Genomic DNA, 23,353 nt, shown 5'->3' on the forward strand with positions numbered 1-23,353 from the left:
ACGCTTAACCGACTGCGCCACCCAGGCGCCCCTCTCAGTGTATTTTAGATAATAGTCCTTTATCAGATGTGTGGTTTACAAATATTTCCTCCCATTCTGTGTCTTGTCTTCAAAAATTTTTTTCTTGACAGAATCTTCTGAAGAACAGTTTTTAATTTTGATGAAGTCCAACTTATGAATTTTTCATTCATGGATATTGCCTTTAATGTTGTACCTAAAAAGTCATTGCCAAAACCCAAAACCACCTAGATTTTCTTATGTTATCTTCTAGGAGATTCATAGTTTTACATTTAGGTCTATGATGTATTTTGAGATGATTTTTTGAGAAGGTTGTAGAATCTGTGTCTAGCTACTTGTTCTGCCTCCTTTTCTCCTCCCCCCTCCCCCCCTTCCCCTTCTCCTTCCCCTCCTTCTCCTTCTTCCCCTTCCACTTCTCCTTCTCCTTCTTCTTCTGCTTGTGGATGTCTGATTGTTCTAGCACCACTTGTTGAGAAGGCTATACTCTCTCCATTGAACTGCTTTTGCTTTTTTTGTCAAAGATCAGTTGACTGTATTTTTGTGGGTCTATTGCTTGGGCTCTCTCTTCTGTTCCACTGATCTATTTGTCTATTATTTCAGCAATAATAGCAATATTTCTGTGTTGTTTATTATAGCATTATAGCTACAGTTGAAGTAGTAGTGTCATTTCTCCAACTTTTTAATTCTATTGTCTTAGCTACTTTGGGTCTTTTCTTTTTCTATATAAACTGTAAAATCAGTTTGTTGATAGCCATAAATATCAGTTTGTCAAAATCCACTGTGATTTTTATATGATTGTATTGAGTCTATAGATCAGATTGGGAAGAACTGACATCTTATCAATTTTGAGTTTGCCTACCCATTAACATGAAATAACTCTCAATTATTTCGTTCTTTTATTTTTTCATTTGAGTTTTGTAGTTCTCCTCATGTAAATCTTACAAGTATCCTATTAGATCTATATCTAAATGTTTCCTTTGTTGTTGCTAAGGTAAATGGTGTTGCATTATTAATTTTGTTCACTCCAATTTTTCATTGCTGGCATATAAAAGAGCAATTTACTTTTGTATATTAACCTTGTATCCTGAAACCTTGCTATAATTACTGATTAGTTCCAGGAAGCTTTTCTTGATTCTTTGGAATTTTTTTATACAGATAATCACATCATATGTTAACAAAGACAGTTTTATTTCCTCCTTCCCAGGTGGTAGAGTTTTATTCCTTTTCTTGTCTTATTTAATTAACTAGTATTTTTAGTACAATGTTGAATAGATGTGGTTAGACGTGATATCCTTGCCATTTTTCTCATGTTGGTGGGAAAGCCTTTAGCTGCTCATAGTTAACCCTGATGTTAGCTGTGGGTTCTCTGTAGATATTCTTTATCAAGTTAAGGAAGTTCTGTTGTATTTCTAGCTTGCTGAGAGGTTTTTTTTTTTTTTTATCATGAATGGGTGTTAGATTTTGTCAAGTGATTTTCTGTACTATTGATAGGATCATGTGTTTCTTCTTTAGCTTGTTGATGTGATGAATTATATTAATTGGTTTTTCAAATGTTGAACTAGCTTTGCATACTGGAATAAATCCCGCTTGGTCATTGTGTAATTTTTTTTTTATTTGTTATTTTATTTTATTTGCTTATACTTTACATTTCCATGATATATATATTTTTAAGAAATCTCTAATCTAACATTACTTTAAACTTAGAGATATATATACACATGGAAAAGAAAATTGAGGTTCAAGACTCCCAAAGGGGATTTAATTGAGGTAAAACAAAAGCTAATGCCATTTCAACAAACTAGAAATTCTATTTCATACAGTGCTTATCAATGTGACAAAGTGATCCCCCTACCCAAACAAGGACCTTTGTCTATTTAGATTCCTTCACTTGCTTCACTTAAAAGGAGAATACATTTTTTGTATTTTATAAAGATTAACTCAATCTATTTAGTAGACATTTATTCAGTGTCTCTTTTGTGTTGGGAGCTGGGAAAGCACAAATGATTGCACTGAGTTCATTTAATGCCAGAATGCATCAATATGGATGATACAGACACATACACAGGGCACTGGGCCCATAGCATATGGATTAACTTTAGCTGATGGAATGAGAAAAGATATCACAGAAGCACTGCCATTTGCAGTGGATTCTGAAACTGGATAAAGGGTTTGTCATCAAAGAATTGGAAAGCTATCTCCAACATAAGCAAACCATGGAGGGTGAAAGTTCATGTGGCGGGATCTCTGGATATACAAAGTCGGGAAAAAGCAGTGAGGAAAAGCTTGAAAGTCACACTGAGAATTGGTGACGAAGGGATCTACAGTATCCTACTAATGAATTTAAATTTATAGCCTTCCAATGATGAAGAGTCTTTAAAGATGCTAAATGCAAACATTCTTTCTGGTATCATGTCAATGTAATCAAGTTTTGTTCATAAAAGAATATTATACATACTAAACTGACTAACAATACACAGAAAGTCATTGCAATTTTGTCTGGAAATAGTCCAAAACTGAAACCACCCACAGTTATGTTCTCCACATTCTCCTATCTCCAGAGACAATATCTTCTGTTTCATTTTTTATAGTTTCTTTTGTGTGTGTGTGTTTCAAAGACGTAATTTCTACATCTTGTGTGCCATTGTTACTGATACCTTTGGTTAAATCACATTTAGAGAATCTTCACATTCATAAATTAAATATCCAATAGCATGCTTTGCTCCAGAGATGTATTTTTTGATTTTTAAGTATTATTTAGGTGTATATTTTGAAATGTAAACAGAATAAATACTTAAAATAATATAATTCTTTTTAGTAGATTTATATAACATTTTTATTTTTCTTTAATTTTTTTATTTATTTTTGATACAGAGAGAGACAAGCATGAGCAGAGGAGGAGCAGAGAGAGAGGGAGACACAGAATCCGAGGCAGGCTCCAGGCTCTGGGCTGTCAGCACAGAGCCCAACGGGGGCTTGAACTCACCGACTGTGAGATCATGACCTGAGCGGAAGTCGGACGCCCTACCGACTGAGCCACCCAGGCACCCCTATATAACATTTTTAAACATTATCATTTTAGAATCTGAATCTGACTTCTTTGCATATACTTTTGTACAGATAGTACTTGCAATCAGAAAAATAAGTCTATGCTTCAGCATTTGGAGCAAAGAGGAAATATCTCAAGCATAAGAGATATTTTTTACAGATGAGAAATAGACAATATTATGACTGGAAGTTCCTCTAGAGATTGCTTAGTGAAATAATCTTGGCTTAGAAAAAAGGCTAGATAAGGCAGGTAACTAACCTAATGTCACTGGATAAATTACAGGAAAGGTAGACTAAGCTATACATGTTATTTTGAGATACCTCTGTACTGCACTGTTCAAGGAGGCTGACATTTTTAACCACCATTGGCTTTCTTCAGTTTTTTTTCCCCAAGGGCCACAATACAGGTGCTAACTCCAAGTTAAGAACTATTCACAATGACTTTTATTATCAATTTATTTATTTATTTATTTATTTATTTATTTATTTATTTATTATCAAGATTTTAAGGACAATATAGATGTTTTGTATGGGTAATCTGATTAGTATCTTTTTTTTCCCCCTGGTATAAGAATCAAGTAAAAAAAACCTCAAACTTTGCAAGTTATAATAATGAAAAAAATTCTTAACATATTTTGCCATTTTAGAATTCCAAAGAAGATCTGAATTAAATTTTCATTTTTTAAAAGAATTCCTTTTTAATCAGTTTATACTACATCATCATTCTATGAAAAATTGGGGTGGTAATAACCAATAAGGCACAGGTAAATTTTATATAGACTGTTCATAAAATTTTCATGTTCATTCTTGAAGTTATTTCACCTAAAATGTATAATTTCATTTACAACAAGGAGAAAGTAACAATGCATTTTTATGTGGGGCTATTTCATATGATTTTTGCAATTTGATTTTTAGAGAATGGAGCTTAACAGGATGTAGCATAACAATTGGTTTTTACACAATTTTATTCAAGGTAGTGTATGCCAATTTTTTTTCGTAAATAGGTCTTTAATAGAAAATTGATTTATAAATGAAGGAAAAGTCAATAAAAAGAACAAAAAGTCGCAGGAAACAACCCTTGTTCTAACCAGTAAACTTTGCTACATAGTTTATAATCTACTTTCTACTAAAGATTTCTAAGGGAAAAAAAAAAAGATCCAACCCATATATGGCTTCAGGATAATAACAAGAGTGGAAGGAAATATTAATAGAAAAATAAGACATAATTAGCAGCTTGATATACTTGAGCTTGTAAGGAGGCATTTTCATGATGTGTTGTATGGTAAATATTATGATGCATTTCCTCATTCCTTTATACAATCTAGCCTAGGTTATCAAAGAAACAAACAAAGTTGATTTTTCTCACTGGTGAACAAAATATTAAATTCCAAATATCTATGTTAAATAATTTAAAAATATTTTTACATGCCAAATCTGGGTGATGGTTATTGAAATTATATATTAGGAAAAATAAGATCTGTAAGAGAATTTCACTATGAGGAGAATAAAAATGGCATATTACAGATTTAAGGATGACTTAAGGAACTATCAACCTAATATTAAGACGTAGATAATAAGAATGCATATTTTCACTGTTTTAAAATTATAAAATTATATTAAGTATTGACAAAAGACATCTGAAGTTCATTACCATTAAATTCACAGATCATATGACAACTTTCTTCATATTTACAATTAGATTTGACTGGGCTTTAAGAAATGGTTCAAAATTGCATTCTATTATTTTTACATGAAGCTTCGTTTGAAGGTAAATCAAGAGAAGGTTTGAGACTTATGAGTGAAGCAAGAGCACACATTTGATGTAAAAAATGTGTTACTTTTAAGAAACTAAAAGATTGGTAATATTTCCATTAAGAAACTACTTTGATAAATCATGGTAAGAATAAAATGCAGGCATAGTAGGAACGACACATTGCTCTAGGGTATGTTGTCTGTTCTGATAATTTCCAGTAATTAAGTTCATCTATATACCAGTATCTCTGACCTGCAGTTAATAAGGTTACTTGGTGTTAAGATTGGTGACCCCAGTATGAAGTGTAAGGGGAGGTTCCTAGGGCAATCTTGAAGTGTTAGTGTGCCTCTTCATAAAATGCTCAGAATCTCTAAAAAAATTGGTCACAGAGGCTAGATAGGCAGATGAATAATTCATTTTCATGATAATGAAAGGCAGAATACCTGCATGGAAACAGAAATTGGGCATTACCATGATTTCCCTGTGTGACCTGTACTTGCCTCTAGTATATCCTGCATAAAGTAAGAGTGATCAAGTCACACATTAGCTTTTTAGAGAAAATGGATCATTAATAACAAAGAAGCTTTAACTTTGAGAGAAAAAGGTACAGCACAATGTGTCTCATAGCATCACCTCCAAATCTTGTCAACAGCATTGACATACATTTTTCCTTTATTGGGCTGAAATTCTCTTTGGCACTGAATGGCATTCCTACTAATACATGTGTGAATCACATGAACCAAATGTTTCATGGCAGAATGTGGCACCCTGCAGGAGATCAATGTAACAATACAAATTTCTTCTGAATAGATGTTGTTCTGCTGTGATGAGTAGGATTTAGATTTGTCTGCTTATTAAAAGGAATTTCCTATACATAAGATAAAATAATTGTAAGAACATTCTAAAAGTATTAAATAAAATAAGAGTAAGAAGTGAAATGTGGGGGTGCCTGGGTGGCTCAGTCAGTTAAGCGTCCGATTCTTGGTTTTGGCTCCAGTCATGACCTCACAGTCGGTGGGGTCAAGCCCTACATAGAGCTCTGTGCTGACAGCACAGAGCCTGCTTGGGATTCTCTTTCTCCCTCTCTCTGCCCCTCCTCTAGGCATGCTCTCTCTCTGAAAAATAAATAAACGTAAAATAAAAAGTGATATGTGCTATGTGAGCAAGTGGAGAATTGCTAAAGATTCTCTCAAAAATATATAAAATACACAAATATGCAGAGTATACTCATTTTCACATGCTGTATAAGCTCCACATGTAAACCATCTTCTCTCTGTAGCCCACTTCATGTTGTTCACACCCATTCCCCAGCGCCTAGTCTGTTGTGGGCGCTCAATAAATATTAAACAATCAAAGCACAAACTGTTGTCAAAAAGTTTGGAATTCACAGGAATCAATAGTATTGTTATCATTTAACATTTATTGAGGGTCAACAGCATGACTTAGTCCACATGTGCAAATAGGGTATTTTATAATCACACATTAAGCAAATAGTTAAATACAACTTGTATTGACTAAACTTTCAATTTTACTCCATTGATCTTAAACATAATACTAATCTTTTAAAAATAATGTTAACACACCACAAAATATAAACATTACTTATTTAAGTAAATAGTTTTCTGTCAGGAAATCATTACTCTTATTGTTAACATTCACTTGAAAATATGGGATAAATCTACAACAAGTACACATCACATATTCTAGGTAGACCAGTGCATGTACAAAGAACAGAAGAATCTGAAAAGATGAGTGAAGACAATGACAAAAACACAAAGCATGTATTAGCATTTGGGTTTCACCTGCTGTTATGACAACTTAAAACACTAATACAATTATGTAGGGCACCATTGCTTACAAAATAGAATCAAAGGCAAAGAAAGACAGAAATTCTACAGGTGAACATAAATTAGCATGTTTGTGAATTCAGAAACATTTCTTAATTCAAGGCAAGGCAGAATTTTTTTTATTATAGGAAAGGAACTGCATTGGATACATTTATGAACCACATGTTCCAGTTTTATCCTGAATAAAATGATTACTAATTGTGTTAAGATTTATTCTTGTGGTAAATAGGCACGTAAATTCTATTTAATCTTTTTTTGTGAATATTTTCCTGTCATGTTTCTATTTAATGATTTTGAAGTGATTCTTAATTGTTAGGAGAATGGAAAACTGTACTTAATATGTCTGTAGTGAAACTTTCAGTTTATTTTTAGGATACTGAAGTATCTATAAGTATTCAAGTTTATAGTGTGGTTTTCCTTAGCATTTGAATCTCTAAGTCTTAGAACTGTAAGTCCTTCCAGACTAGCCTTCCCTTAAAGAAGAAATTGACTCTATATTCTGTTGTAAGGAAACACCACTTAAAAACTTGGTTGAATAGAAAATTTTACACTTGGAAGCAGTAAAAGATCATCTAATTCAGCTCCACAGTTGTAAAAATAAGAAAGGAAATGATAGGCCTAATGTTTCTATATTTAGAATCATTTACTGTATTAATTGGGCAACTGTTTAACTTTCTCTTTCATTGTAAGTTTTTAAAGAAATTCACAATAGTTGCAGTTACTACAATTTAATTTTTCAATATGTTTATCCATATGATAACTGTTCACTGCAGGCAATTTTGTTTATGTAACAACACCATCAGCAAAGATCATAACAACATGATGTCGTTAATGAATAACACATATTTAATTATTATTTTTTCTCTACTAGTTCCACTTTAAAACTGAAGAATTTAATCACTTATGTCCTGGTTTCTGAAATATGACAAACTTCACTAATTGAAATCATATTTTGATGAACTAAAATATTCTTTTAATTGCACAATATCTAGAGGCCATGTTCATTGAAATCTGGATCACCTAATAGTCCTTTCTTCAAAAATCCCTTGGTTTTCATTCAACCCACAGATATCATTGAACACATACTGTATTCCAGCACTGTTACAGACTTCTAGAATGGACTCTTAAAGAAGACTTTAAGTGAAGTTATGCATATGTGTGAATGAATGAAAGAAAAGGAAAAATGATTTGCAAGTGATTGAATTTATTACTATTTCCTTTACCTTCTCACTGTTGGATTTAAGTCACTTTGAAGGAAGACAATTAAAAATAGAGAGATGCTGTGACTCCAATCTAGAGTTCAGATCTTCAAAGTTAATTGTATTTTTTTAAATTAATTGTCTTGACTGATGTCCTTCCCTGCCCCAGGAAGTAGCAAGCCACTGGATGCTTCCTTAGAGTGACTGTTTTGCTTATCTGTCTAGTAACAAACAAATATTACTAAAATTTTTCTTCTGAATGAAAGCAAGATTGAAAAGAGAAATGTAAATGGGATATAGGAAGCAGGTCAATTTCGAAAATGAATACCAAGGAGCAAAATGTTCACTAATTATAAGAAGTTAAATATCAACAAATGAATAAGTTAAGCTTAATGAAACATGATGTACTTTCTCTAGATGTAATATAGAATATCTAAAGATGAATTCTCATATGGTATCACACAGCATCTAGCAAATGTTGTAAGGTTTTATCTTTGGCATTCCTTAGCTCTCACTACAAGGATAGCAACATTTATTGTATTAAACCTTTGTATCTCTTGATACTTCTAGGTAACTGATTTCTAAACAAGGAGGAATAATTAATGGTGGTGGTTGTGTGTGTGTGTGTGTGTGTGTGTGTGTGTGTGTGTGTACATCTTTAAAGGTACACCTTTAAAGTAGAGAAATTATTTATAAAGTGTTTCCTTATACTCAAAATTCCAGTCCAGCCATTTTAAGATCTTCACAAAAAGAATAACTAAAAAAACACATGGTTCATCATGAGTTAGAGATAAAATAGAGTTACATTTTTGGACTTTTGCAGAAGTTAGATTAACTAAATTTCTATTTCTTACGTGATATGATTTCTAGTTTACTACATTATGTTAAAATAAAATTCATTCCACCTTTCACTCTAAGAATTTCCCATAATGTGAAGTTTAGCTTAATCAATGTGTCCTGAGTACAATTATAATTCAGACTAAGTACAGAGGTTCAATATACACAATTTTATATAGATCACCAAGTGTATTTTAAATCTAGTAAGAGTTTGTAAATAATATTTTTCCCAAGTGCAAGTTTACAAGTACAAGCTTAAATGAATAAAAATGACTTTAAAAACTATTTAATCATACTTCAATGCCTTATATACTAGTTTTAGATTATTTATGCTTCTAAAGATAACTAAAAACTGCAGAAGTACAAAATAGATTTAAAGCCTCATCTTATGAATAAATTTTAGAATACTCTGATGAAATCTGTAGAATATCATTGACTTAATTTTACATAATCTTTTGATTTTTTAAATCACAAAATATATTTTTCATATCAATGATTAGTCATAGACATATCATCTCAAAAATATGCAATTTACCCAAATATTCTATTTCTTATGGTATTTATAGTTGAACTATATGAAGCTATTGCTTTACGATATTTAAATTGAAATGACTTACTAAGTCAATATAAAAAGAGCCATTGAAAGAAACTCATTTTTTATACAAGCTAAAAGCCTAAGATTTTATATGATAAAAGGTATCTTTCATAAAAAAATGAATTATAAAATTATCTGAAGAAGTAAGTTCACATTTCTAAGAACCAATTCTAGTCTCCTACCTACCTGAGGAAACATTATAGAATTAATGAAACTGACACCAACATGCAGGTAAGAAAAATAAACAATCTGTGTTTAAATCACTTATTTTTTTGGTACAAGTACTAGTGTTGGGCATTTTACACTGTTGTCAGTCTTCTCTTAATATGCTTTGGCTTTAAAAGCAAAGCTACAAATGCCAAAGATGAGCAATGAACACCTTTATACTAGAAGAAAAAAAAACTATGAAACAGTTAAATTGACACGGTTTGATAGTTTATCTCACCTGTCGTAACGTTGATTTGATAAGGAAATATGCTCATGTAAGGACTGTGCAATTATCTAGGAATTTATCATTTTTCATATCTTTTCCCATGTTTTCTTGTTTGAGCTCTACATCTTGTTGAATAGGCAGGTCAGATAGAAGTCATTCCGTTTTTGTTTTTGTTTTTTCCCCCAGAAGAAATTTAGGCTCAGGGCCTTCCTTGCCTAAGTGAACGAGTTAAAACTGGATGTCGTACCATTCCTCTACTTTCTTTGTCAGAGATGGAAATATCCACATCAAATGAAGTTGATAGAAACATTCTGTTGAATTCTAAAATTTCAGGAAGTCCCCAGAAGCCAAAACTCATTTGAAAACTTTTCAATATAATTGTAATCTGATTTTGTTTTGAAAAGCCCAAGGAAATAAATATTTGACCAATCATTTAACTTAGTTGAATTCATAACTTTAACTTACTTCTCTGAAATGTGAGAAATTAAAGGATTTTCTTGATCTGTTCATATCAAAAATGCTACATTTTTGATAATAGGAACTTAATTACTCCCAAATTTCAGAGGAAAAATTATGTTGATTTCACTCTTGACAAAAGTATTACTAGTTCTGTTTTATTACAATAACTAGTACATATTATGATAGATGAAAAAACAAACAGTGGGGGAATCATAAATAAAATTATTAGCACGCTAAGCTCTAACAGAAGGCCCAACATCACTTTAAATGTTTCCACTCTACTCTTGCATTTCTATCAAGCAAATTTTGGAGTGATATATGTACTATATAGCTGCATAAATAAAAATAAAATGCATTACTTATAACATTATGATTTTTAATATTAAAATTTCAGACCTCTTGGGAGAATCACTTGCTGAAGTCACAATATAAGGTCAAATAATTTACTTTTGGTGTTTTTTCCCCTTTAAGTGTTACATACTATTTTGTAAGCATTAGATGTTGTTTTTGCATCAATTGAATTGTGCCATCTTTATTCTTTAAACTATGATCAGTAAGGTGGTGGTAAAAGCACACAGCAAACAGAAAAATGTCTACCAGTTACCCCAGATCATTTCCTTGTTCCCAATCATCTTCAGCATTTTCCCTGATATAATTAAGAAGTCTGTGGGGTTTTCCTGCTCTGAACTTATACTCAAAGTTTAGTTATACAAAAGAACAAAAACCCAGATTGCTGCCTCACATCCTCCCTGAAACAGAAAAGCATGCAAGGACAGTGATAGAGAGCAATAGATAGAACGGTTATTGTCTTCCTCCTGTCTGAATCCAGTGCTTTCCTCCTCATGTTGTTGTCTTTCTAAAGAAGATAATGTCAACCTCCTTCATTTTTTTTTACCTTGCTCCACTGTCTTGGTTGTTTTCTCTTCCTTCTTTCCAGGTACAGCTGCAAGGCAGAGATAAGGTTTAAATAAAAGTTCCAGATGGAAATGCTGCTTCTGCTCAAAAATGCATTTTGTAACTCATTCGTTGCCAGCTCTTTCTTCTAAACAAGCTATTTTAGAGTTTTTCAACTTTTCTCATTTCTCTATAAACCAATTGAAACCGATTTCAAATTGAATGTTAAAGAATTAGAGAAAAAAGAAATAATTTCTTGGCTTCTGACTAGTTTTTCCATGCCCCTTTCTACTTTCTCCTTTTATACTCTACTTTGATAAACAAGCTCTACAAGGAATTCTACTTGACAGGACTATGATTAATCGATTTACAATCCAGGTTATTGCTGGAGTCATTCAGAGTCTTGAAAATGTCAACTAGATGCTGTTTTAAATTCAAGCTTAAGTTAACTTAATCAACTGAAAGGACAGTGTAGTCATGCTTGAGATTCATTTAAATGTTAAATAAAGTCATCCAAAATCACAGGTAACCAAAAGAGAAATAAGATGCTGTTTATCCTGAGCTATGCTTTCTTTAAGATTTATGCTTTCAGTGGACTACTCACTGTCTACCTATTTATACATAAAAACACTAGAAATTATTCACTCAAAATCAGTATATCCCACTGAAATAATTGATTCAAGTAAGGATCTTCAGAGGATACTAGCAGCTGTTTGATGAAGATGAGTGAGGGGACTGAATATTGCCATCACACCCAAGTATCGCCCCACAGAGCTGCACGGAGAAAAATGCAACTTTGAAATGAAGCAATGTGGTTGTCACCAACACAACCACTGATGAAACTTAGAACCATTCATTCATAATGGGACATCTGGACATTCTGACTTCTTAATGATTTGCAGTGTCATGCACTCTGAAATGTTCTTGCCAAAGCATCCAACTAGTCAACTGGAATCCAGTTAAGCCAAAGATTTAGCTTTCAGTTTAATCAAATACAGTATATAAAAATATATATTGAATAATATTCTGAAGAAATAATCAAAGCAATAAAAAATGTCTACAGTGTAACTGGCCATGATCTTTTCAACAAAAATGTCATGAACCAGAGAAGGGGCGGGTAACATAACTTTTTTTACAGAAGCTTGCTAAATTTACTCATTAGTCATAATAGTTTAGTTGTAGACCTTTTTGATTGTTTCAAGTAGATAATAATTTCATCAGTAAGTAATGAGTTTTACTCATTACTTTTCTATTCTTGTACATATTATTTCATTTTCTCACCTTATTTCACTGGCTAAAATATCTATACAATATGTAATAGAAGTGGTAATAACAGACATCCTTGTGTTGTTCTTTTTTTTAAATTTTTTTTTTCAACGTTTATTTATTTTTGGGACAGAGAGAGACAGAGCATGAACGGGGGAGGGGCAGAGAGAGAGGGAGACACAGAATCGGAAACAGGCTCCAGGCTCTGAGCCGTCAGCCCAGAGCCCGATGCGGGGCTCGAACTCACGGACCGCGAGATCGTGACCTGGCTGAAGTCGGACGCTTAACCGACTGCGCCACCCAGGCGCCCCAATCCTTGTGTTGTTCTAATTCTCAGTTGGAAATCTTTCCATTTTTCTCCATTGAGTATGATATTTGCCAATGGTTTGTAGATATATTATCAGATTAAGGAAGTTTCTTTCTACTCTAGGGACAAATTATATCAAATGCATTTACTATGATGAATGTAATTTCCCTTTATTCTATTATTCTGGTTAATTATATTCATTTTTTTTTAAAGATTGTATTCCCGAAACAAAACCAACCTTAAGACATTTTATCCTTCATGCATATTTTCAGACTTGATCTGCTAATATTTTGTTTAGGCCTATGCTTCTATGTTCACAAAGAAGGTAGCTTGCATGTTTCTTTTTTAGTTCTTGTTAGAACTAAAACCAAGGTTTAATAACCAAGGTTATTCTAGCTCCATAAAATAAGTGAATGTTTTCTCTTTTTAGATTCCTGGAAGGTTTAGTGTAAGATTAGTGTTAATTTTTCCTTAAATTCTTGAAAGAATTCACCAGTGAAGCTATCTGACTAGAAATTTCTTTGGGGAAGAATTATTAATTATGGATTCAAAATATGAATCCGTATTTATGGATTTGAATTATGGATTCAAATATGGATTATGGATTCAAAATATGAGTCCATTTATTGGAAAATGTTCCTATTTTTAATTTTCTGTAGGATCTGTAATGATGCCTATTTTTAATTTTCTGATATTGATGTTTGGTGCTTTCTCTTTTTTTCCTAAATAAGTTTTCATAACAGTCTATCAGCTTTGTTAGGTTTTATGGAGACTCTAACTTTGACTGTTTTGCTTTCCCTATTGTACAACTTAATTTACTACTTCATTAGCCTTTATTATTACATTTTTAAATTTCTTTTCCTTCAGCTTTCTTTGGGTTTAATTTTCTGTATTAAAAAATTATTGGCTTTCTGGATATTCAATTTTCAGATTTTTTACTTTTCTAATGAATATTGTTAAAGTGTGTTTTACCCTAACACTGTTTAACTGCATCCCAAGTTTCAATGTAATGCTTTTGTCATACATTAGATCAACATATATCCAAAATTTGCTGTCATTTTTTTCCTTGATACATGGGATATTTAGAAACGTATTGCTTGCATTTATTACAGTATCTAGCATTGTTCCTAATATAACAAGTGATTAATATATTTTTGCTTAGCAACTAAATGTGCTAATTGACAAACAATATGTCTTAATACGAAATGTTTTGCATTGAGAGGGAAAATCGGTACGCTTTGGTATTAGTGGTTTTCTAGGAATAGGACTGATTTTAGGTGTAGCCAGTAAGATGTGAAGAAAGACAGAGGAGCATAAAATCCTTAGGTATGCATAGAGGAAAGTGAACAAATTAATCTGAAGCAGAGGTTTCCCCAAAGTACATATGGAATAATCTAAAAATAGAAGATAGGGCCAATTATAGAAGGCCTTGAATTCCAAACTAGAGTCAGAATTTACTTTATTTACATAAAGGAGCTAGTAAAATGTGTGGTACATTAGTGGAAATGAAACACTGATAATTAGTAATTATAATAAAGCCCATGGCGGGGCGCCTGGGTGGCTCAGTCAGTTAAGTGTCCGACTTCGGCTCAGGTCATGATATCGTGGTCCGTGAGTTCGAGCCCCGCGTCGGGCTCTGTGCTGACAGCTCAGAGCCTGGAGCCTGTTTCAGATTCTGTGTCTCCCTCTCTCTGACCCTCCCCCGTTCATGCTCTGTCTCTCTCTGTCTCAAAAATGAATAAAACGTTAAAAAAAATTAAAAAAAAAAGCCCATGGCCATATAGTCTTATTCACAATTATTTTGTTCAGAAGACTCATTATAAATATTGTACAGCAAATATGTAGTTTTCAGCTTATTTTATTTTAATCCCTTGAAAAGTAAATATCTCTAAGTAAACAATTTGTGATTTACACAAAAAGAACAAGTTTTCTTTCCAATGATGGGTTCTGCATTCATATTAAATAAAGGAGGATAGTCCCCTTTATAGCAGTTTTTTGTTACTCAGAAAAGGTCACTGAAAATATTGATTATCTGTACAGAAAATAACACATTTTGCATGAAATGATGATCCTTTCACTTCTACTTCTGATGTAAAATTCATCAAGCCTAATCCTATGGAGAGTAAACTTTAGAAATAAATAGCTCATCTAAGTAAGTGGATTTTCTAACTTCCTGGAATCAAAAGAAGACCTTAATCAATTTCTTTTTCTGTGCTACAGGGTACCTGAAATCTCCTTTGGTCCTGAGAGAAATTCTCTTTGCTCTACATTTGGAAGGGTTTACTTTAGGGTGAAAAGTAGATTTATATTGCACTTCTTCAGAGATCCCAACTAATATAAAGGAAACAAAGCAACTAACACTCTTAGAAAGTAATGCCTGAATTAGGAATAGTCCTGAGCTAAAATATGAGATGGAGAAGTTACTTTCCTGTAGCTGCAGGCTTTTACTTCATTATTCTCCCCTTCAATTTCCTTCAGGGATCCACTTCTCCAGTACAATTTAATCTCTCCTTTCTTGACCTTAATCACTCTTAAGGCTCTGATGTGTTCCCATTAGCAGTAAGGGCTTGTACATAGGCAATGAAGTTTACTTGGAGATGGGATATATTAGAATCCTGGTAAAAAAGTGAGGAGTGGTGGGAAAGTATTTATAGTTTGAAAAGTCCCCCACATGACATTTATACATTACTTCAGGGATGTAGACCTACAGCCTTAGCATGATAAACCATTATTTTCAAGGATATAAGAATGCAATGTTATCTGCCCAAGGGTTGATCAGATTTTAAAGGTAGTGCATAGAGATGTCACTGACTGAAACAACGGAACAAATCATTAATTGTGGAATAAAAAGTCTTACATCTTGGGTACAAAGGTCCTTGGATATATGTTATAGTGGAGAGACAGGAAAGAGAGGCTTCTCATCAATTCTCAAATGATGCTAACTAATTAATGTATTCACAAGACCATCCTTTCCTTCTACCATGTTTCCTGAATTTTACATCATATTCCTGAATTCGGAATTATGAGCAATATGGTATTTGTTGTAGCATCCAAAGCAGGGAATACCTGAAAATGAAGTTGAGAAGGAATATGAGGGTCAGATCTTGAGGGATTTATGTCATTTTAACAAGGTTGGACTTTATTTCATAGTCAACTTGGAAAAAGACAGTTTTAAATTGAATGACTTGTTCAGTTTTATAACTTTAATAACTTACTATGACTATGGGGAAATTCTGGTAAAATGAATATTAGTGAAATAAAAATAAAGAGCCTAAGGGCAGTAGTGAGTTCATTACAGTGGTTCAAGCAAAAGATAGTGAAGGCTTAAATTAAGATGAAAGTCAGTTATGAATAAGAGGAATACGTTCAAGAAATATTAAGGAGATAAAATCAGCAGCACTTGGAGATTAATAAGATGAAGTAAAGAAAGATAAAAAATCACCCCCCGTTTTCCAGTGAAGTGAAGAGAGATTGTATTTTCACCAATGATAATGAAAAGCAAGTTGGGAAGGAGATACGAGGAATTTAGTTTAAAACAGGTTATATTTGAAGGTGTTTGTTGGACATTTGAACATATAAGTTTGAAATTTGAGGGAAAAAACCTTTTCACAGAGAAGTCCTGAAGTGGCAACATACAACTGGGAATCTTCAGGATATAGGGCAGAATTTCAACCTTGGAAGTGGACATATCTCACAAAGAGACAATATAAAATGAAAAGTTCAGAGGATTAATAATGGAATCTGGGAACATCAATAATTGAAGGGTCAGCAAAGAAAAAAGAGACACGAGTCACAAATAAAGGTCAGAGGATATGGGGGAGAACCAGGAGGCTATGTTCTCATGATAAGCCAACAAAAGAGAAGCTTAGAGAAGAGATAAAATGGTAAATAAAACTGAGAAGCCTATTATGTGAGTGCCGAATGGCTCCTTTGGTTTAGCAATGATAAAATCATCAGCATTATCCAGAACATCAGTGGCACAGTAGAGACAGAAGCCTCATCCTTGCGGGAGCTCGGAAGGGGTGCTAGCATTCCAGTGTCCAGAAGACTGGATAAAATGTGGAGGAGACAAAATGGCAGAGAGGGAAATATTAACCAAGAAAGGAGTTTTGAAATTGAGAATACTATTTCCAAAACAAAATCAATAATGGGAAAGATTATGATACCACAAAAATGCATGGGTGACTGATTAAAGGGGACACAACTGGAGAAGCTCGTCTTGACAAGAACAATAAACACTTTACCTCTGAGATTAAAGGGGAGATGGCTCTAAATTAAACAAGAACACCAAGCTACTAACCTATTTCTCCTTTTATTCCAAGCCATTTTCTTCAGCATGATTGCCTGTATGTTTCATTACCTCTTCCCTCAATTTGTCCTTCTTTAGCTTTCAAGTGTGCCATTCCCCTAAAAATGTGTTTATTTTATTCTATTTTATTATTATTTTCTATTTCAAGAGAGAGAGCACACATGAGTGGGTGAGAGGGGTAGAGGGAAGGGGAGACAGACAGAGAGAGATAGAGAACCTTAGGCAGGCTCCACTCTCAGGATGGAGTCCAACACAGGGCTCAATCCCACAGCCTTGGGATCATGATCTGAGCCGAAATCAAGAGTCAGATGCTCAACTGACTGAACCACCCAGGTGCCCCAAAAATTCTATTTTAAAAATCAATAATCTGCTTGGCAATGACTTGGTGACCTCCACCTTGTCACTAAAATGGTTTATTCTCCTGTGGTGACTATGACATTATACATAATTACATCTATTTTTCTTTAGCCTCATCTTTCTAGTCACTTTTTTCTGTCCTTTTTTTTTTCTTTGACTTTCCTTGCCCTCCTTCTTCCAAATGTCAATGTTCCCTAACACTCCACACCAGCCCTGTTCTCACTCTAGGCCGTCTCTTCCTGACAAGCTCATGGACTCTTAACTGTTTCCACCGGTAATCCCATGCAGAAGACACCCACCTCTATATCTACAGTCTTGCAATTGTCTGAAATTCTAGTATTATATTTGGAACCACCTATGGGAAGTCACTTGCATGTGCGGCCAGCACTTTAATATGTCTAAAATAAATCTTGCCTTCCCTCCCCAAACTACTTCTCATCTTCCTTCTTAATTTTTATAAGAATATCAATAATATTCTTCTAGCACCCAGTCTGAAAACTTATTGTCATTAAATCATTTCTTTTTTCCCTCCCAAAGCTAGTAAGTTGTCAAATTCTATTAATAGCCCTCCTTTGCAATCTCATAATTAATACCAGGTCTTAATACATGTCACCTACATTATTGCATCCTACCTACCCTACCTCCTCCTAAAGCAAATGTCTGAATGTTATTCCTAAACTTAAAATTTTCATTAACTCCATGTTGCTCATGGAATGGAGTCCAATTTTAAAATCAGGCCTCTTTATAGCTTTATTACCCCAGGCTGTATTAATTCATGCCATATCTGTAACTCTCTTGCCATTCCTCATATACATCCTGAAATTTCCCACCACTGCCTTGTTATTTTACCTGTACCCAGGTTACCCTTCGAACTAATGATTACATAACAAAATTCTATCTGTTATTTAAGACTTAACTCTAAAGTCATCTTAGGTAGTAAATCTTTGCTTTACCCCAGGTGCAAATCATTTTTAAACTCCTATGGAAATCTATCTGTATTTATTTCTTACCCTGTTGGCTTTAAACCATAAACTATAATTACGTAGAAAACTTTTATGTGATAGCAAAAAATGAGGTTTAAACAACTTAAATTCCTATTTTTCAGTATTTTAAGTCGTTCAATAACAAGATTAACATCTACATTTTCCCTTAATTCTGTATACAATGTGTAAGCCATAAATATGTGTCAAATGAAAGTAAAAATGATTTGAATACTGCAAAACAAATTTAAGTTGGTAAGATGATATATTGATGACCATATATATATATATATATATCCCCAAAGAAAATATGACTTAAAATCTGGCTTAAGATCAAACAATTTATACTAGATATATAAATTGGCACATTGCAATTAATTTAAAATAATCTTTTTTTAACTGTGAAAATTTTAAAACAATTGCAAAATTAGTAATTTCCACCTAACATTGATTGCATATACAGTTCCTAGTTCAAACCTCAATGCAGAAAAACAATTTCCAAAGTTTTGAAAACAAAAATAACCCCTACATAATTTTCTTATTCTACTTATTTTTGAAAAGACTACAAGTTGAACATCTTGTAAAATATGCTAACTGTTGTGGAGATTAGGGGTTAAATCCATGATGAAACAGTATCTATTGTTTTGTGTGGCTGATTGTCAGTGAGGGTGTAGGGGACAGAAAAACTAGTTGACAAATGAATGAAGTATATGTTGACTTCTACTTTTTGTAAGTTGTTAAATTGGAAAAGCACTACCTGAATTTCCATTTATTTATGAGAGCTTTGGAAGGATCACTTGCTTCTGCCGTGCTGTGGTTGCAGGCAAACCCAATGTGCAGAATCATATTTAAGAATTGAGGCATGAGACCTAATATTTACTAGAAGCAAAGTAATTGGTGCCAATAGTTTATTTTCATAAAAAGATTAGTTCTTTTTTTTCATTTCACTCTAAGTCTAGCAATCAGGTCTACTTAACCCCAACCGAAATGTTTGGCCATACTATAAACTCAGGGACCATTTTTGGTTGAAGTTCCCAGTGAGTTAACAAAGTGATGGTTCAGTCCCAGTTAAGTATCTTTGTTCACTCCAGTTTGATCTGATTGGACTCAAACTATGTGTGTTTGTATTTCTATCCTAAATATCCAGGCTCCAAGTAATTGAGAGTCTGTGCAGGGCTCAACCTCCAAGTAGTTGAATCTTTCCTTGTTTTTTTTAGTTTATCTTTTAGTTTTTTAAACATTTTTATTTATTTTTCAGAGACAGAGAGAGAGCATGAGAGGAGGAAGGGAAGAGAGAGAGGGAGACACAGAATCCGAACCGGGGTCTAGGCTCTCAGCTGTCAGCAGAGAGCCACACATGGGGCTCGAACCCATCACCTGTGAAATGATGACCTGAGCCGAAGTCGGACACTTAACCGACTGAGCCACCCAGGTGCCTCAAATCTTCTCTTCTTAACTCTGTCTCCAGGCTGCCTTTCATAATGAGGAATTTCCTAAGGCTCTATATTTGAAATCTAATTCCAAATGAAACCCAAATACCGGTACTTGGACACCATTAGCCTCACTCTTGGCTACCAATTCTGAACCACAACTTTGTCTTGCTTTTGTTCTTGCTTTTAACACATATCCATATGCTGGTGTCATATTCACTTCCTGGACCCATGTACACTTGTACCCTTCCCTATATTAATGACTTTTCCTGAATCTATAGACCTTCAGCCTTTTCATGATACCATGGCATCATCCTTTCTGAAACAAGCAAATATTACCCACATTCCACTTAATGCCAACAAGGAAAACTGATTTGAAAATAAGACCCCACAAAAGAATGAGATACATTAAAGTGACTTCGATGATTTATGACTCTATCGCTTAGGACACATTGATACTGAGCTAAATTTACTTCAATCACTTATCAAAAATAGTTTAGGTTATTAGAAAAAGATATAATTAGGAAACATTTTATTCCTATGTGTGGTAAATTTAGAATAATAAATAGAACTGTATTTAAGAGAAGGCATCCATTAATTTCAGTAACTCTAGCTTCTAATTATTACTTTACAAAAATTTATATCTTTTCTTAAAGTATTCTTTATCTAATTTTTGTCTTAGACATACATATGTATACTAATTTATACATTAATTTATATATTAATTAAATATAGTAATTTATATTATGGTTTATTAACTAATATATAAATGTATATTATATTAATTTATATCCATGTATTCATTTATATTCATATATATAATATATATTTATATTCACATATATAATATTATACATATATAAATTACTTGGTATTGAGAATGTGGATATGTGTTATTTACATTTTATGTCTTCCTAGAGTGCTGATATATATTCTCTTTATAAAGCATATGCAATAGAGAGTGTTTTAGGAGTAAAAGGTGATGTTGTTTTGGGGAAGTATGTGTGAAATGGTATGTGTGTAGGTTTGTGTGTGTGCGTGTGTGTGTGAGTGTATGTTAAGTATAAGGTTGTTCAATTGTCTCTTGAGATACTTCTGAAAACATTGGATATATTGCTGACTTCATTTCTATTTGTAAAGAAGAGTCACAAATTGTAGAATTGTTCCAGATTATTTTGAATAGGGAATATGTAAAACTTTTCATCATGATGATTACTTTTAATGTATATTACTGTTTTAAACATGTTATTTAGGGGCGCCTGGGTGGCTCAGTCGGTTAAGCAGCCGACTTCAGCTCAGGTCATGATCTTGCGGTCTGTGAGTTCAAGCCCTGCATCGGGCACTGTGCTGACAGCTCAGAGCCTGGAGCCTGTTTCAGATTCTGTGTCTCCCTCTCTCTGACCCTCCCCCATTCATGCTCTGTCTCTCTCTGTCTCAAAAATAAATAAACATTAAAAAAAATAAAAATAAACATGTTATTTTAATGTCTCCTAAAAGGCATCGAAATTCATATATGTAGGCCTGTGATTAGATATGACAAGAGAAATAACTTTGAAAACTTAAATCCCTACCTTCCCAATATTTTTTAGAGCAAAATATCCCCAAGTGAGCATTTCAATTTAATATTTTCTAATTTAATATTATGCAAGCACAAAGTGAACATTGTTCACATCAGCTCTACTAGTCCATATTTCATTTGTTCAAGCGCTGTCTTCCTAAGGCAGTATATTGTACTTGAATACTCTCCAGATGATTGGGATCCTGTTCAGCTTGAATAGCAGCATTTCTTCAATTTTTTGAAAACTAACTTGCAAGTAGACTATAATTACTCATTTTAGTTCATGACCTTAAAGAAGTGAAACCATTGGCACTAGAACACTGAACACAAAAGCCTTGTTAACATGGATACCATAAATCTTATGCAAAGTGGGTTTGTTTCTGTGTCAATGAAATAGCAAAATCAATAAATTAGACCTCTTTTATAAGCACCGAACAATACATTAAGTTAGGAACCTTAGCAGAAATAAGCTATAGCCATGACATCTTTTTCTTCAAGCTGCATTTACCTTTTTTAGTTGAGGCAGCACCAGCCTCTTCTTTGGCTCGTTCAGTTTCTGCAAATTCAGATATTAAAGAATGAGAAATGGATATCAGAGATGCCAGGTCGATATCTTATGGTATTGTAAGTCAGACAAGACTAAAAGTGCCCAAAAGATAAAATATGTGTGGCGCCTGAGAGCAAAGCAAGCAGCAAAGAAGAGCCACTCTATAAAGTACTTACATATTTTTAAAGTAATGAACTCTCTTATCTCTCCCACATACTGCTCTGCCGTATTAAATTTTAATGCCTATGTAAGTAGTGGCCATAAAACAAGGTGGCTTATTTCACAAAATACACTGGAATACTAATTAGTTTATATTCAAATGTAAAATGATGTGTGAGTTGTGTGGAAGAGGACTTTTTCGCTTAGCCTTTAATTATGGGGATGGCAAGCAGTATTCGATCTCAATCAATTAGCTCTATATTATAAAAGATTAGCTGTAATATTATGGAAAATTCCATTTGAATATTGCTTGGAGAGAGAGAAAATTTTTTAAAGGCCAAAGTGGCCTCCTGTGATTTCTCATGTAGTTTATCTGGTGTGGAATATAAGAGAGCTGTCTGGAAGACATAATCTGAAATGCTGGTCCTAGTACAAAATTTTGGACCTCGAATCATAGCTAATTGAAAGAACTTTCTCCAGTCTATAGGAAAATAACAAAAATAACAATGAACTGGTGAATATTTACAAATATTTATTCATTTTACTGACTTTTTATTTTTTGATGTTGTTCTCCTTGGCCACCTGTATTTTTATGTTTACTTTTATTTTCATTAGTATGTGTACGTATCCCCCTCACTCATATGCACTCAGCAGCTGAGCTCTAGGAACAACCACACAACAGGACTCTTCATGCCCCCTCTCCCTCCATCCTTATGCCATAGACCTTGGGCTGTGAGAAAGATCAGATGTCAGAAGAGGCCTTCACATCATGTTCAGGCTTTAATTCTACCATATTAGATATCATGAGCTTTGCAATTTGAGCCTATGCAAGAAGTCATGTAAATAACCTCTTCCAGGCTGTCTTAAGACCCTGAGCTCCAGGACTATGCAGACCCCTGGCTGTTGTACACCTTCCAGATAAAGACTTTACACTAGTGGTTCTCAAACTTCAGCATGCATCTGAGTCACCCCGTGGGCTGTTAAAACGCAGACACAGCCCAGATGGTTTGTGATTCAAAGAGTCTAGGGCATGTCCTGAGAATTTACATTTCTAATCATTTCCCAGGTCATGCTTATGCCTTTGGTCCAGACCATAGTTTGGAAACTGATTACCAAATATCCCCTAAGAGACCATCAAGCTGAATCCTTCTGTGATCCCCATTTGTGTTTACCTCAGTTACCACCATGAACCTAGGCTTCCGGCAGAAAACAGAGTTCACATTTCTCCTAAAAACAGATCCTTACCAAAGTCCTTCCAACTCTCCACTACAGTATATGCAACAGTATCCTCAGCCCCTATTCAGAGCATGAGCTTTGCTGTCTTCTTTTAACCACCCCCTAGCTCCCTAAGGCCTCTGCA

General features: G+C 33.6%; 1 protein-coding gene across 1 annotated transcript in view; it reads right to left on the bottom strand.

The window, feature by feature from the left end:
- The window catches only part of TRDN (triadin), a 398,565-nt gene that overhangs the window by 111,945 nt on the left and 263,267 nt on the right, over positions 1-23,353 (bottom strand). The window contains 2 exon segments of the mRNA XM_030316258.1: positions 11,082-11,129; positions 21,796-21,843. Of these exon segments, the coding sequence (XP_030172118.1) occupies positions 11,082-11,129; positions 21,796-21,843 (96 nt within the window).

This window comes from Lynx canadensis, chromosome B2, assembly GCF_007474595.2.
Source record: "Lynx canadensis isolate LIC74 chromosome B2, mLynCan4.pri.v2, whole genome shotgun sequence".
Classification (NCBI taxonomy): Eukaryota; Metazoa; Chordata; class Mammalia; order Carnivora; family Felidae; genus Lynx; species Lynx canadensis.